Source organism: Leptodactylus fuscus, chromosome 3, assembly GCF_031893055.1.
Source record: "Leptodactylus fuscus isolate aLepFus1 chromosome 3, aLepFus1.hap2, whole genome shotgun sequence".
Classification (NCBI taxonomy): domain Eukaryota; kingdom Metazoa; phylum Chordata; class Amphibia; order Anura; family Leptodactylidae; genus Leptodactylus; species Leptodactylus fuscus.
Window position 1 is genome coordinate 218,760,155 of NC_134267.1, and position 15,652 is coordinate 218,775,806.

General features: G+C 46.8%; 1 protein-coding gene across 1 annotated transcript in view; it reads right to left on the reverse strand.

Moving 5' to 3' along the window:
* Nucleotides 1-245: 245 nt before the first annotated feature.
* The window catches only part of SDC1 (syndecan 1), a 36,192-nt gene continuing 20,785 nt past the window's right edge, over nt 246-15,652 (reverse strand). Inside the window, exons 2-5 of the mRNA XM_075269196.1 lie at nt 3,586-3,670; nt 2,094-3,181; nt 1,743-1,872; nt 246-526 (exon numbers count right to left, since the gene is read on the reverse strand). Coding sequence (XP_075125297.1) covers nt 360-526; nt 1,743-1,872; nt 2,094-3,181; nt 3,586-3,670 — 1,470 coding nt within the window. The 3' untranslated portion in view covers nt 246-359. The remainder of the gene's footprint in view (nt 527-1,742; nt 1,873-2,093; nt 3,182-3,585; nt 3,671-15,652) is intronic.

The following is a 15,652-nucleotide window of genomic DNA, read 5'->3' on the forward strand; positions in this document are numbered from 1 at the left end:
AAAAACAAAAAACAGTCTATTTATAACTATATACAATTAAAGCGAGGCATTTGAGAAAATATATTTTTCTTTTTTTCGGCAGAAGAAGGTTGTTTGCGCTCCAATGTCCGATGAGAGCCGGGGCTCTGTGACAATGTACTGAAAGGAGTCTTTAGATTGCGTGTGGACGAGAAAAAGGCCTTCCTATAGAGGCGCTGTGCTACGGAAAGGCACTTCGAAAAACTTTCTCCATAAATAACGTCCAGTAGTAGTAGTCCTTTGAAACCAAAAAAAAAAAAAGCCACAGAGCAAAAGCTGTGGGTTAAGAACGAGAAAAGTGAAGGCCGATATCTCAAGTAGAATTGGAAGATTTGGCTGGACTACGCGTAGAACTCCCTCTGTTCCCTTGGTTTCTGGTATCCACCGTTGGACTGTTTTGGTTCCTCCAGAGAGTAGCTTCCCTCGTCTTTCTTTTTCATTCTGTATAGTACGAATGCGACCAAGGCGGCAGCAAACGCCAAACCGGCCACGCCGCCTGCGATGATACCTGGAAGGAAAGAGGTTGTGGACAATGAAGTAGAAGACCACACAAGATATATGTTGGGCTGACCTTCTGCTCCAAAACTACTAATAGGAAGGTCACACTAAGGAGCAACTATTGCCAATAAATCAAAAAATGGCTTCCTTTTAAGCAACTTAAAGAGGACCTTTCATGTTCTCAGGCACATACGGTTTTATATACCGCTATAAAGCAGACAGTGTCGGCTTTCCTGTTATGTGCCCCGGGGCTGGAGATATTGGTGCTGTTATATCAGCATCGATCTCTGCCCACACTGCCAGAAGGGCATCCCTGACCGCGTAGCTGGGCTGTGAGGGACACCCCTCCCAACTGTACTCGTCCATAGCCCTGTACTGTCAGAGGAGACGTTCTTTACCGCCCAGCGATGACGATAAGATGTGAGGAACGCCACCAGTACTAGTCTATGGGCGAGTACAGTTTGGGGGTTGGTAGGGAAGATGCTACTCACAGCTTAGCATCATCGCTGGGCAGTAAGGAACATCTCCTCTGACAGTACAGAGCTATGGACGAGTACAGTCAGGAGGGGAGTCCCTCACCGCCCGGCTACAGTGTCAGGAACGCCCTTCTGACAGTGGGCAGAGATCGGTAACGGCACAGATACCTCCAGCCCCAGGGTACATAACAGGAAATCCAACAGTGCACAGAATTGAGCACACTGTCGACTTTATAGCGGTATATAAAACCGCATGTGCCCAAGGACATGAAAGGTCCACTTTAACCAAAAATATTGGCTTATTTAGAACCAGATTCAGAATCCAACGCTGGCCATACACATCAGATAGCTACCAGCCAAATGCTCATACAGCTGACAGCCATCCATATGCCAAGTGTACAAGCGTTCTGAATAAGGAGCGAGCTGACATCTGTGGGGGTAACCGGTCTGATCTTTATCTGTCGTGGGGGGTGAGAGATGGAGGCTGTCCCATATGGGAGGCCAATCATGTGCATGCAAACCTAGCTTCGCATGACCCATGAAACTTGGTCTGTGTTCACCGGATTTATTGACCCGATTATGCCGGGAGAGGGACTCCGAGCATCATAGTTACCTATCCTGTTAGGAGTCCCTCTCCCGGGATGATGTTCAGGCTGGTAACTCTGGAGAACACCCAGACCGAGTTTCATGGGTCAGGTAAGTCTAGGGTAAGGACTGAGCAACCCATAAAAGAATGGAACTTCATTTTACCTGCCAGGATTTCCTTCCTCTCCATGATTCCATGTGAAGCGTCGGAGCTACCTTCATCTTCAGTAGCGGTATTGGGAGGGATCATTCTGCCCTTGTTGATGACTGGAACAGTTGCTTCAAAAAATATATCCTAAAACGGGAAGAGTCACATATGACACCTTCTGTCTATATTTCCCACTCTATAAGCCCCCTCATGCATTACACAGCCCTTTCAATAACCGCTTGAACAGACATGACTTCACAACGTTTACCACAATCTCCAGTGATCAGCTGGCCTCATGAGACATCCCCTTTAAGTGACCTTCCAAGGAGATGACAACATTAACCCACAGTCTATGGACCTCGACTTACCTCATCTGCTACCCCGGATGATTCTTCCTCTCTGGAGTCTAAAGAATCATCATTTTCATCAAATGGGTTCCTGGAGACATTGTAGTGAACCGTAGAGCTTCCGAAGAAGTCTTTTTCGACATCTTCAGGAATGTGTTCATCGTCGCTTATTACAGGAACGGCTGTTGTACTTTCAACACCAGGAACATGGACTATCCGGCCCTCTGGTTTGTGTGTGTGGGCTTCATGAGGCTCTTCCATTTCTGTAGACCTGGTGGTACTAGGTGTAGGGTGAGGATGACCATGATGAGGATGTTCATCTTCAACAATTGCAGGTGTAGGTTCTCCATCATCCTGTTCAATTTGGTCAGAAGTCCTGGTAGTCACTTCTGGCTGAACATCTGATTCAACAAATGAACTTGTGGTGGTGTGATGAGGATGATGATGGTGGTGGTGGTGGTGATGGTGATCTTTTGTTGTAGGAGTCTCCTCAGCCGCAGGTGTAGTTACCAAATGATCCTCAGCTGGAGGATTACCAACATCCAAAGGTCCTACAGTAACATCATCATCAGCATCAGTACTTGTAGAGCCAGAGGTGGTTTCTTCTTGGACGACACCGGGGACTACCAAATTCTCACCAGGAGTTGTCCGTTCCTGGGGAATGTGATGTAATTCAGACTCTTTATCTGGTACACCGGTGGTAGGAGGAAGGTCTGCGGTATCATCTTCATCAATGTCTGACTCAGAAGAAGCAGATGTACTAGAAGTAGTAGTAGTATGATGGTGAGGATGATGATGATGGTGGTGGTGGTGATGCTTCTTTGTGTCGATCTCTTCCGGTAAGTCAGCTGTAGAAGTCGACTGGACTGGAGATGTTGTGGCTTCTGGCTTAGCTGCTTCTTCAGGAACGTGTTCAACAGCAAACAGATCATCTATGATGTCATTATTTGGTTGAGTGGTTTCGGTAGACTGTGTGGTTTCTTCGATTTCAGTCTCTTCCTTAGCGACAAGGTCGGGCTCCTGCGCGGCTGTAGACCCTTCCACGGTGGGTACCAGAGTTGAGAACGACGTAGACGTTACACCCTTAGAGTCCGAATCAACCACGATGCCTTTAAAACACAGAAGCAACATGTTACACGGATAAGTTTACTTTGATCATCTCGAAATTTGACATTTCAGAAGTCTCGGCAACAGGACGGCAAGGAACACGGAGACCTAGATATAAACTTCCAAGTGTGCCAGAAGCAGTGGCGCACCATCTATAGAGTTGGAGTCGATGGAGGTGCTAAACGGGGCTTACTGCTACACCCTATACCAATGAGGGGTCTAAATAGGGCTGGGAAATTATTTGGAAAACCACCGAAACCAAATATTATTAATAATAAAAAATATATATATATATATATATATATATATATATATATATATATATATATATATATATATATATATATATATATATATATATCACACACACATATACACACACACACAATATTAGACACGTACTCACCGTCAATCTCACCTCCTGACCCTCCGGAGTAATCCTCGTCATCTCCGGAGCCGTCAATGTCTTCAGGCGGAACAGTTTTATCGACCTAAAAAACAGGACAAAGATGGAAGACGTGAAAAACCGATCAAGGATTGACATTCAATACATTTGTTTTTTGTTTAGCTTCGTTATAAATGATCTTTGGAGTGCAAGAGAAAACTAGTGTACCCGGAAAAAAACAACACAAGCATGGGGAGAATATAACTCCTTACAGATTCTGACCTAAGATTCAAGTACGGCAAGAATACAGGGCAAATCATTGAGCGTATACAACCTTATTACAGAAACTGGGATACGCTACTGCATAGGGAGGGACTCAAATCAAATCAAAAAATGCTTTATTGGCACGTCCGAATAGGTATTTGGCATTGCCAAAGCTAGTAAAGTGGGTGGGTGGTGGGTGGGTGGTGGGTATGGGGGGGGGGGGGTTCGGTTATAACAGTCCATGGAGTCTCGTCTTCCTCTGGTTTGGTGACAGCTGGACACGTATTGGGCAGCGATCTCCACAGTGGCCTCTTCTTCTCCCAGTAGGATGTAGAGTTTCCTCTTCTCGTCTGCAGATATGAAGTCTGGGATGTGGGCAGAGAGTCTTTGGTAGTAGACGGCCCTCACAGCTGAGTATTTGGTGCAGTGTAGCAGGAAGTGGGTCTCGTCTTCTAGGACCCCCTGGTCACAGTGCTGGCACAGTCTCTTCTCCCGTGGCTTGTACGTCTGTCTGTATCGCCCCGTCTCTATCTCTAGGTTGTGGGCGCTCAGTCTGTACCGGCTCAGGGTCTGTCTGTGCTTGGGGTGGCGTATTCTCTCCAGGTAGGTGGCCATGGTGTAGTCCCTTTGTAGGGATTGGTACACGGTGAGTTTCTTGGAGTTATTTATTTCGTTTCTCCATTCTTCAATGTACCGCTCTCTGTTTGCCTCTGTGGTCGCCTTTATTTCGGCCTTGGTTATCATCTGTTGGAGTTTTTGGTTCGGTGGTTGGCTGCTGTTTGGTTGTTGAATGTCTGGTTTGCTCAGGTGGCTTAGCCAGGCTTGGTGGTGGTAGGAGTCAGGCTTGCTCCCCTGGATGTGTGCCTGGAAAGCTAGCGCCCTCTTCTGTATGGTGAGCCATAGGGGGAGTCTGCCTAGCTCTGCCCTGCAGGCTATGTTGGTGGTGTTGCGATGGACATGGAGCAGGTATTTGCAGAACTCCAGGTGGAAGTTCTCTGTTGGGCTGGAATCCCACCTTGACTGGTCTGGGTAGGTGGCTGGGCCCCAAACCTCACTGCCATAGAGAAGGATCGGGGAGATGACAGCGTCAAATATCTTCATCCAGACCCTCACCGGTGGTTTGAGGTGGTACAGTTGTCTTCTGATGGCGTAGAAGGTTCTGCAGGCTTTTGCTTTCAGGGTTTCTATTGCTGCTTTGAAGCTTCCTGATTGGCTGAGCTCCAGCCCCAGGTAGGTGTAGCTGTTGGTTTTCTCCAGTGTGGAGCCGTTCAGTGTGAATTGTGGGGTGGTGGAGGCTTTATTGTGGCCCTTCTTCTGGAATACCATGACTTTGGTCTTCTTCTGGTTGATGGGTAGGGCCCATGTGGTGCTGAATTTTTCCAGCACTGACAGGCTTTCTTGGAGGTCTTTCTCGGTGGGGGCCAGGAGTAGGAGGTCATCGGCATACAGCAGGAACTTCACCTCTCGATTGTTCAGGGTGAGGCCTGGGGTTGGTGAGGCCTCCAGGGCTGTAGCCAGTTCATTGATATAGATGTTGAAGAGCGTTGGGCTCAGGCTACAGCCTTGTCTGACCCCTCGGGCCTGTTGGAAGTATGCGGTCCTTTTCCCATTCACCTTCACACTGCACTGGTTTCCGGTGTAGGAGCTCTTGATGACGTCGTACGTTCTTCCTCCTATTCCACTCTCTAGGAGTTTTAGAAGTAGGCCTGGGTGCCATACTGAATCAAACGCCTTCTTAAAGTCCACGAAGCAGGCGAATATCTTGCCTCTTCTGGTGTTGTGGACGTGCGTCTTGATGAGGCTGTGCAGGGTGTAGATATGGTCTGTGGTGCGGTGGTTTGGCATGAACCCTGCTTGGCTCTTGCTGAGGACCTCGTGTTGTGTGAGGAAGGTGAGGATTCTGTTATTGATGATGCTGTTGAACAGTTTCCCTAGCGTGCTGCTGGCGCAGATCCCTCTGTAGTTGTTGGGGTCATATTGGTCCCCATTCTTGTAGATGGGGGTTATGAGGCCTTTGTTCCAGTCTTCGGGGAAGTGTCCAGCATTGAGCACGAGGGTGAATAGCTTTGCCAGTGCCGCGTGTATTGCTGGAGGGCTGTATTTGATCATCTCTGGTAGGATGCCGTCAGGGCCACTGGCCTTTTTGCCTTTCAGCACGGCAATTCTTTCCTGTATATCTTTTATGGTGATTGGCGAGTCCAGAGGGCTCTGGAAGTCTTTGATGACTTTCTCCATGTCCCTCAGTTTGGTGATTATCTGTTGCTGTTCTGGAGTTAGTTCTTCTTCTGGGATGTTTTTGTAGAGACCTCTGAAGTAGTTGAGCCAGATATTGCCATTTTGGATGTGGAGAGAGTTTTTCTTGGGCTTTGTGCCCATGTGGTGCCAGGTCTCCCAGAATGAGCTGTCCTGGAGGGAGTCCTCTAGTTGCTCAATTTTGTGGGAGAGGTATCTCTGTTTCTTCTCTCTGAGGGTGCCCTTGTATTGCTTGCATAGATTGCTGTAGGCTTCCCTCACCTCCTTGTTGTTGGGGTCCCTGTGTTTTTGGTTGGAGGCTGTTCTTAGGGTATGGCGTAGTGCTCTGTCCATACCAGTCATTTAATGTCCGTTGCTCTCATCCAATGACGGACATTATATAAGGGTAGCTTTAGTTGTTAGGAAAGTCCCTGGTTTGATTTGTTTGTGGTCTCTCCCCCCTCTTACACCATTAGAGAAGCTTTGCTCGCTCCGGTCTGACTACAGCAGTCTGTGGATAAACACATGGGAAAGGGGGTTGCCCCAATCTCCACTGAACAGATACTAGGGTGAGCGCTGCAGCCCCTAATGGTCACCAGGCACACTGCCATACACTGTAATGGTTGTGCCCGGTACTGCAGCTCTATAGAACTACAGTATGCACAATACCAATACAACCACTAAAGAGTGGCATCTGATAGACATAAGAAATCTGCCCCTTTAAGGCTAAAGAATTTGATATTCTTGAATATATATTAGGCTTGGTGGTCAGAGTGAAACTTGCAGGAAATAAAATAAATATTATGTGTGTCATTTTTTGTTGATATGTTCTCTTAAAGATCAGACTGGTCTGAGTCTGAACATTTGGGCCTCAACGGAAAGTCCATTTACTATAGTAGAACCGTAGGTAGGGGGTAACAAAGACTCTGGCAAATCTATAATATTCTGAAAACTAATCCCAAAAATCCGGCTTATACTTTATCCCCTGCCCCCCTCTCAGCAGTACCGGTAGTAACAGCTGGTGTTTCAGAAGGGTCGTCTGGAGCTACAGAAGAGTCTGCACGGTTTTGGCACTTGTGTATGGTTTTGCAGCACTGGCATAAATGACCAAACACGTGTTAATTCGCGTAACGGAGGGCAACAGTGAGAGTCATGCTGTATCCATCACGACGGGAATAAACACCTCACCCCGATATCATTAATCTATGTCAAGAACCACAGAGGCGGCCAGCAAAAAAAAAAAAAAAAAAAAATTTAGTGTAAAGCCCTTATTGCGAGCCGAGAACAACAGGTTCACATTGTCAAAAGACGGGAAAACCCCTTTAAAGTAAGACCCCGGGGGTGTCAACCTGAAATTACAGTTTAAGGATCTGATTAAATTAGTGGAAAAAGACAAGAAAATGGAGAAGATGGAAAATGGCTCCAGGGCTTAATCCAAGGTTCATAAGTGGCCTTTTAAGAGATTACTGAATTAGGATAATATCTGTCTACTGGATGTGAATGGATAGGATTACACCGACGCTTAGGACAAAATTAATCAAGGCTCAGAGATTTGTGCAAATGGGGAGGGGGGAGCCAAAAAAAAAAAAAAAAAAAAAAAAAAAAAGCCTCTGATTTTCAGACAGGTCTATTGAATCTAATACACACTGGAGAGTTGGAGGCAGATGTAGTGTGGTCCGGGCCTTAAATAAGACCTTTTTCTGCCTCCGGTTAGTATCTGTCAATAGCCTCTCCTCAACAGATTCCGTCACAGTTGGAATTTTTTCTCTAGCCCCCACCATTCCTGAGCAGTCAATGCTGTTTTAGCTCCGGATATACTACTAAGTGTCTATATTACCATGAGGGCAGTGTCAAACAGGAGTAGACAAGGGGTGCGATTCTGGGCTCTGAGCCTCTGATTGGAGCTCTGAATCACGCCCCCTGCCTGAAACCGCCCACTTGACATTACACAGCTTGAATAGAAAACACCAAAACTACCTGCGCTTGTTACTCAGTACTGATGGGGGCTAGAGAGAAAATTCCAATTGTGCTGGAATCAGTGGAAGATGATAAGAACTTGAATTTGTGGAGGAGCTTTCACCCACCTCCACTGTTTTACTGATTCTGGTACGGTTGGAATGTTTCCTCTAGCCCCCACCATTCCTGAGCAATCATTCTTTTTGGTAGAAAATATGACTCTTCTAATAAGTCAGGTAGGCAGTCCTAGGCTGGAGTAGACAGAAAGGGCCTAATTATGCAGAACCTAATGATAATGATTGCTCAGGAACTGCGGGGGCTAAAGAAAAATTCCAACTGTGCCGAAAACGGTAGAGCGGCATTTGTTGAAGGAAGCGAAAGAGTTGGTGAAAGACCATCTTTAAAAGTAGAATGGGGGTTTAAAGACCAGATTGGAGTCTGATATCCAGCACCCCATTGATAAGTTATTTGAATGAGCACTGTGGCCTCTTTGCTTAAATGGGACTGAGCATGTAACGTGAAATGGCCTGTAAAGTGTCACAGAGGAATTGGGGAGGGTCTCCCAACAAATGGATACCCTAGCCTTAGTACAGAAAGAGGAATGCCTCATGACAACAACCCGACCTACCAACTCCACAGGCCATGACTGGGTTCACCAGAGCTGGATCGGCACCCAAAAGGTAATTTTTGCACAAGTAACAGCAGGAAAGTGGCGCCATATTGGTTATCGCAATCAATTACTCAGTCCGAAGCCAAAACATCAACCTTAAAAGCTTCAAAGTACTTGGTGGAAGTACTGCCGATATCACCTGCAGTTACCCATCAATAACTTACTCAATGTGACCCACAATAGGTGCAGATGGGAACATAGCGCAAGACAGTCAGCACTGTGGGAAGAAGGGGAAGCGAGGGGTTGTGAGGGTGCCAAATCATTCTTATAACCCTGTTTGGTCAACAAGATTGTGCCAAATTTCTGCTACAAAACCTGCAATGTGAGAGGCCCTCGTACAGAGAACAATGAGGGCTCCCGAACAAAAGTCTCAAACATTAACCTGGTTTTTCCAAATTTACACTCCTCGGAGGACAAGTGTGTGCCTGTGCCGCTGATCCTCCGCCAGGCAGTCATACAATTCAGTGTACTGCTGGCTGCACCACGCGTTTCACCTGCCAAGAAGGGTGACACTCCTGAAGGTCTAGAAGACCAGACGTATATACTAAAATCTGGATGCACCTATAAAACTCGGAGCAAAACTCGGGACAGGGCAAATTTCTGTCTATTTTGTGGACTGGCCCCAATGAATGAAGCTGCTGAGGAATAGCCATGTTTAATTACGGACGACGACCTGCATACGATAGTGCGAATGTTGTCTTAGACCGGAGGATCCCAAATTGTCATATTAAGTAGGGTTGAGCCGATCTTGAGATTTCAAAATCCGATTTCTGATCATTTTCCAGTTTTACAACAGTGACTACTACGCAGAATAACATCACGGATGGCAGCGGCCCGGCCTGCTGTACTATTCCATTCAGTAAGTCACCAAGGACGAGGAAGAAGTCGCGGAGGCCATTACAGAGGCCCATTAATCTCACCCGTCATAACAATAACCCACTGTTAAGTCAAGGTTATAACAACATCTCAATGATCTGCACGAGGCTGTAGGTACGGAGTTTAGGCAGCATTAATAATTTCCATGTTCTCCGTGCAGAAATGAAGGCACGTGGAAACATTTACAGGTTTAACCCTTGAAGGTACAGAAGGCTAATACACACAGCCCTAACACACACACAAACTACATTACTGTGCCCTTTACAAAGGTGCAAAACTAAGACACAACAAAGATGTGATCTGCGCCACGTCCTTAGTCGGACATGTCCTTAGTCGGCTGTAGTCAACTAGAAAGGTCTAAAGTATAATCATTGATATAATCGGTTTTCCCTTCGTCCTAACAGCAGCACAAGGCTCCCCGCTATTGTACTGCTGGTAGGACGATAGGGAAATTGGGTTTTTGATGCCCATTTTTTACCCAAGAATAAAACTCCTCAAGGCCTCTTATAGGCAGCGACTCTATACAGTGATTAAAGGGGCCGTGAGATGGCGCTATTTTTTGGAGTTGCTAAGGTGTGGAAATTCCCAATGAAGCATACCGCCATACTGCTCTAATGTCCAGTGTTACGTATGGATCATCCATGGTGCCTGATACAGAGAGCTTCTTCTCCCTCTCATAAGTGATGGTAAATCAAAGATTCAAGAAGCTTCCAGATTTTGGGCTTTATTTAAAAATATAGAAGCATTGCTCTCACTGAAACACTGAAAATGACCACTTGGGGCTCGTTCACACAGGGCAAAGGGGATAGATTTTGGTGGTGAATAGAGATGAGCGAGTACTGTTCGGATCAGCCGATCCGAACAGCACGCTCGCATAAAAATGAATGGACGTAGCCGGCACGCGGGGGGTTAAGCGGCCGGCCGCCGTCAAAGCGGAAGTACCAGGTGCATCCATTCATTTCTATGGAGCGTGGGCTGATCCGAACAGTACTCGCTCGTCTCTAGTGCTGAATCCTCCTCAAAATCTGCCCCCTCACAATAGAGGTCTATGCAGACCGCTAGTGGTTTGTTCCTGCTAGTGGAAAAAAGCAGCGAGTTGCCCTTTCTTCAGGTGCATTCCATGGCTGATTCAGCCGCGGCGTTCGCCTCGCGACACCACCCACCGGACTAGGCCCATTCATTTGGGCCTACTACGGAGGGGGAAGCCGCGGCTGTCGGAAGCCGTGACAGTTGCAGCAGGCGCATTTTGGTCCTATTCTGACATGGCTTCCCACGTCAAAATCAGGACCAAAATACGCCATCCCAGGCTCCATGTGAACCGTAGCTAAACACAGTCTGTACCGGTGACCTACCTCGGGCCGTGACTGGCTGAGTTGGTACGTTGAGAAATGACCATAATGTAGATGGCATAAAAAAGGCATCGGCAGGGGAATCTGTTAGGAAGGGATTACTACTAATGCTTTGAACCAAGTGCATGTGCCGAATCCGTGGTGAAGCAGATAGAGGACATTCGTGTGTCACCCGTGTCTCCGTGGACCCATTCACTTCGTCTAGTGAGCCCAGCACCTGTGCTGAGTTTTGCCCTGGTCTCACTGTCACATACATGGGCCCATAATAATACATCAGAGGGTGTATAAGGGCCATAGAGATGAACGGGTCATTGTTTTTCAACGCTAATAGACAAAACACAATGTGCACAGAGTCCAAGCCAGATTTCACAAAAATTTTCTCCTCCACACAACCCTAAGAAATAAGTCAGGGCGCACCTTCATTCACTGTAGAGAATTTCTACCACTGCAATCTTAAGCGAAAGTTAGAATTATCTACAAAACCCATACGGCCCAAGTACAAAGCTTCAGTCACAATAGTAAAAGTATTCATAACCTGGCGGATTAATCACTTTCCCCGTCCATTGCTATTAACCAGAAACAACTTTACATTATCAACCCTAGTAAGGTATGACTCAGAGCCCTGCCGATAAGAAGAGACTCCTACAGAGCGGCGGCTTCAACTTTCCCATAAGTGGGAGGAGACCATAAAGTTCGCTAACGACAATCTAAATACATAGACTCGTCCATCACGAGGGTTAATGAGCTTTTAAGGTTATGGCTGCGGGGTATAATGTAATGAACAGATCCTAAATCGTGAAACATTTACTAGAGTTTCAGACATGTGGTTACACGGATTAATGCTTTACTCGAATGCAGTCACATCGCAGGGAAAGCCAGATGACGGTGCGGCAAGCGGCGAGCTACTGTACAATGAGCGACCAAAAACTTAGGACTCTGCCGTGACTCATTTCACCTTTCTTTCTCCTACATACTCGGAATTGGTTTTACTAAATAAAATCTGTGAAATGACTATAAAAACGTGAACTTCTTAAGAGAACAAATAATGGCTTCTGTAAACCTCTACTATGGTTGTTCTCAAATTAGATTGTCCCCCATATCAGAGTTGGGACCAGGCCTTAGCTTTGGGAATCCCAATACTGATATGGGATCAAAGAATTTCCTTGAAGGCCAAGTTATGGGCATTTCTTTCTTCTGACCACTATACCAATTACAGTGATGGATAGTAGACAACGCATGCGCCAAGGCACGAAGTGCGATTGCCTCAAATGCTCGGTGGGTAGTCCTCAAGCAGCAAGTGCTCGGGCTACTCGGTAAGATGTGCCCCATAACTTTCCCTTGATCTTGGTTGATGCTTCAACTCTGTCCAAAGCCACACTTGTTCCACATATGTGTTGCACAAAAACGGCAGCGCATGCGCAGTATCCACCCGGGACATCAATGACGTACTGCACATGAACCTCATTCACATTCTGTACAGGAGTGTGACTACAGACTGCCATTAAGACCTCAATGAAGACAAGGGAAAGTTCTGACGGGGTTTTTTGGTCCGGAACCTGAGGTGGAGTCTTTCTTTTAAAAAGCGGAAGAAATCTGAAACGGAACCTAAACCTAAGATTTGGCATCTTCAGAGTAGAGTAAGAACCCAACCAAGTCTTTATACCAGTCACACCGATCACTAGGAGTTTGGGAACCATGAAACAATTGTATATAAGGCGTCGGAAGAGCAGATTGTGGGATAAATGCTATAATTATTTCATTCAGCCTTAATAGAATATAATGTCGATTAAACAGTCACAAACATTACAGCAGTAAAACTGTGGATTTACTGGTTCCGGGTATGCACGGTAAGCGTTTTGTAGGGATGACGGGGAGAGAGTGTTAACAGATGACCTAGATATGACAGCATAGGCTTGTTACAGGATGAGTCTAGGGAGTGTTCTGGAGGCCTGGAGACAGGGTGTCTGGTGGCTCAAGGAAGACCTGCCCGGGAATAAGTGCAGCACAAGAGAAGCCCTGCAGGCAAGACTGAGCAAAGAAAGTTATGTAGAAATGTAAGACGCGCAAGACAAGATTCATCACATTTTATATAAAGACCTCAGGAGAAAATGGAAAAAATGTACACCTGGGTGGGCAAAAACAGGACGGGTGCAACACCTACAAGAGCGATGACATTCGAGATCATCATCTATCATGGTTGGACAAATTACTGCATGTATTAGGAGCCAAGAAGATCACTACGCAGCTAGTTAGCCAACCGAAAAGTGACGTCTCCCATTGGAAACAACTCAAAAACTTCAGCATTACACTTTGAGGGGTATTGGCTTTGCAGACGGCGCATTGGGACAAGAACGAAGGGTGACTTTTTTGCTCAATTTATATTAGGCCACTCGGCTTCTTGCAATGTACACGGACCTGAGGTTGCGCGGCAATATAAGGGGGCACAGAGCTGATCAAGAACTTGCAGGAAGGGTCACATTAAACGCATCATCATTCGTCATATCTACAGACATCGGGACAATATTTTTGGTCTAGGCTTTCGTAAGGTCCTTCACCTTCAAGCTGGGGGGGGGGAGGAGTGTAGTTTGGTCCGTCTCCAGAGCGGAGATTCAGACTGAAGCCCAGACAGGAAGTTGTAGCCACCGCCATTCAGACTGAAGCCCAGACAAGAAGTTGTAGCCACCGCCATTCAGACTGAAGCCCAGACAAGAAGTTGTAGCCACCGCCATTCAGACTGAAGCCCAGACAAGAAGTTGTAGCCACCGCCATTCAGACTGAAGCCCAGACAAGAAGTTGTAGCCACCGCCATTCAGACTGAAGCCCAGACAAGAAGTTGTAGCCACCGCCATTCAGACTGAAGCCCAGACAAGAAGTTGTAGCCACCGCCACTCAGACTGAAGCCCAGACAGGAAGTTGTAGCCACCGCCATTCAGACTGAAACCCAGACAGGCAGTTGTAGCCACCGCCATTCAGACTGAAGCCCAGACAGGAAGTTGTAACCACCGCCACTCAGACTGAAGCCCAGACAGGAAGTTGTAGCCACCACCATTCAGACTGAAACCCAGACAGGCAGTTGTAGCCACCGCCATTCAGACTGAAACCCAGACAGGCAGTTGTAGCCACCGCCATTCAGACTGAAGCCCAGACAAGAAGTTGTAGCCACCGCCACTCAGACTGAAGCCCAGACAGGAAGTTGTAGCCACCGCCATTCAGACTGAAACCCAGACAGGCAGTTGTAGCCACCGCCATTCAGACTGAAGCCCAGACAAGAAGTTGTAGCCACCGCCATTCAGACTGAAGCCCAGACAAGAAGTTGTAGCCACCGCCACTAAGACTGAAGCCCAGACAGGAAGTTGTAACCACCGCCACTCAGACTGAAGCCCAGACAGGAAGTTGTAGCCACCGCCACTCAGACTGAAGCCCAGACAGGAAGTTGTAGCCACCGCCACTCAGACTGAAGCCCAGACAGGAAGTTGTAGCCACTGCCACTCAAACTAAAAGCCAGACAGGCAGTTGTAGCCACCGCCATTCAGACTGAAGCCCAGACAAGAAGTTGTAGCCACCGCCATTCAGACTGAAGCCCAGACAAGAAGTTGTAGCCACCGCCACTAAGACTGAAGCCCAGACAGGAAGTTGTAACCACCGCCACTCAGACTGAAGCCCAGACAGGAAGTTGTAGCCACTGCCACTCAAACTAAAGGCCAGACAGGAAGTTGTAGCCACCGCCATTCAGACTGGAACCCAGACAGGCAGTTGTAGCCACTGCCAACCATCCTGGACGATATGGAGCACCTGATCACTAACCAAGAACATAGACCAGAAACATATTTACCATACTGAAATGGCCAACGAAGGTTTTGATTACTTGTCCCATAGTAAATCGTGAACATATAAAGGAGGCGTAGTCACTAGTTATAGCTATAGGGCTGCATGGCTAGTGACCCCTATTTCCAGTAGTGTCCTGATCTGTATTACCATCAGTCACAAGACCAGACTGTGACCACAATCACATGTCCTTCTATAACACAATCTGCCTTCATTTTAGTGACTAAATCACTCCCTGGCCACATTTAGACTAAAAGGAAAATCCTCCGGCTGAAAGCCTCGCACTAGACGGGATTCGTCATGCATTTTAGGAATTTAAGAGTGGACAACAAGAGTCCTTGATAAAACGCCGACCTCCGATAACATAGCTCTACGCTAGCAAAACAATAAGGCGTTTCAAGTATTACACACTGCAAAGACAGACTCAAAAACAGAATTATCCATCACAGGCATCCTTCAGACCCTTGGGGGAGAATCCCGTCAGTGCCCGAAACATCCATATCCATCGTCACTATGTAGGGTCAACCGACATGCCTTAAAGGGGGTTGTCAGAAACACAAGTACATTATAAATAAACCTTGTTTTATGTAAGGTCATCTTGCCCGAGCTTCTCTGTTAACAGCATTTAGGGAGATGTTAGCTAATTCACTTGTATTCATTATGGCAGTCTCTGTATGTAACACAGAATGGAGTTGCTGCTGCCTGTACTTCATAGTCCAATATTGTGCATATAGTGTTTAAGGACCTTTGATGACATCACAGGCCCTTCAGCCGCCCCATAGGATCATCACGCTATACTATGGGCAGACATACACGCTAATTTGGGGGCGGAGCTAAATGGCAGGCTGCATGTGAAACCCCACCCACCAAATGATGCAAGAAACCAGGAAGAAAGAAGATTTTACAGCAGTGAAGA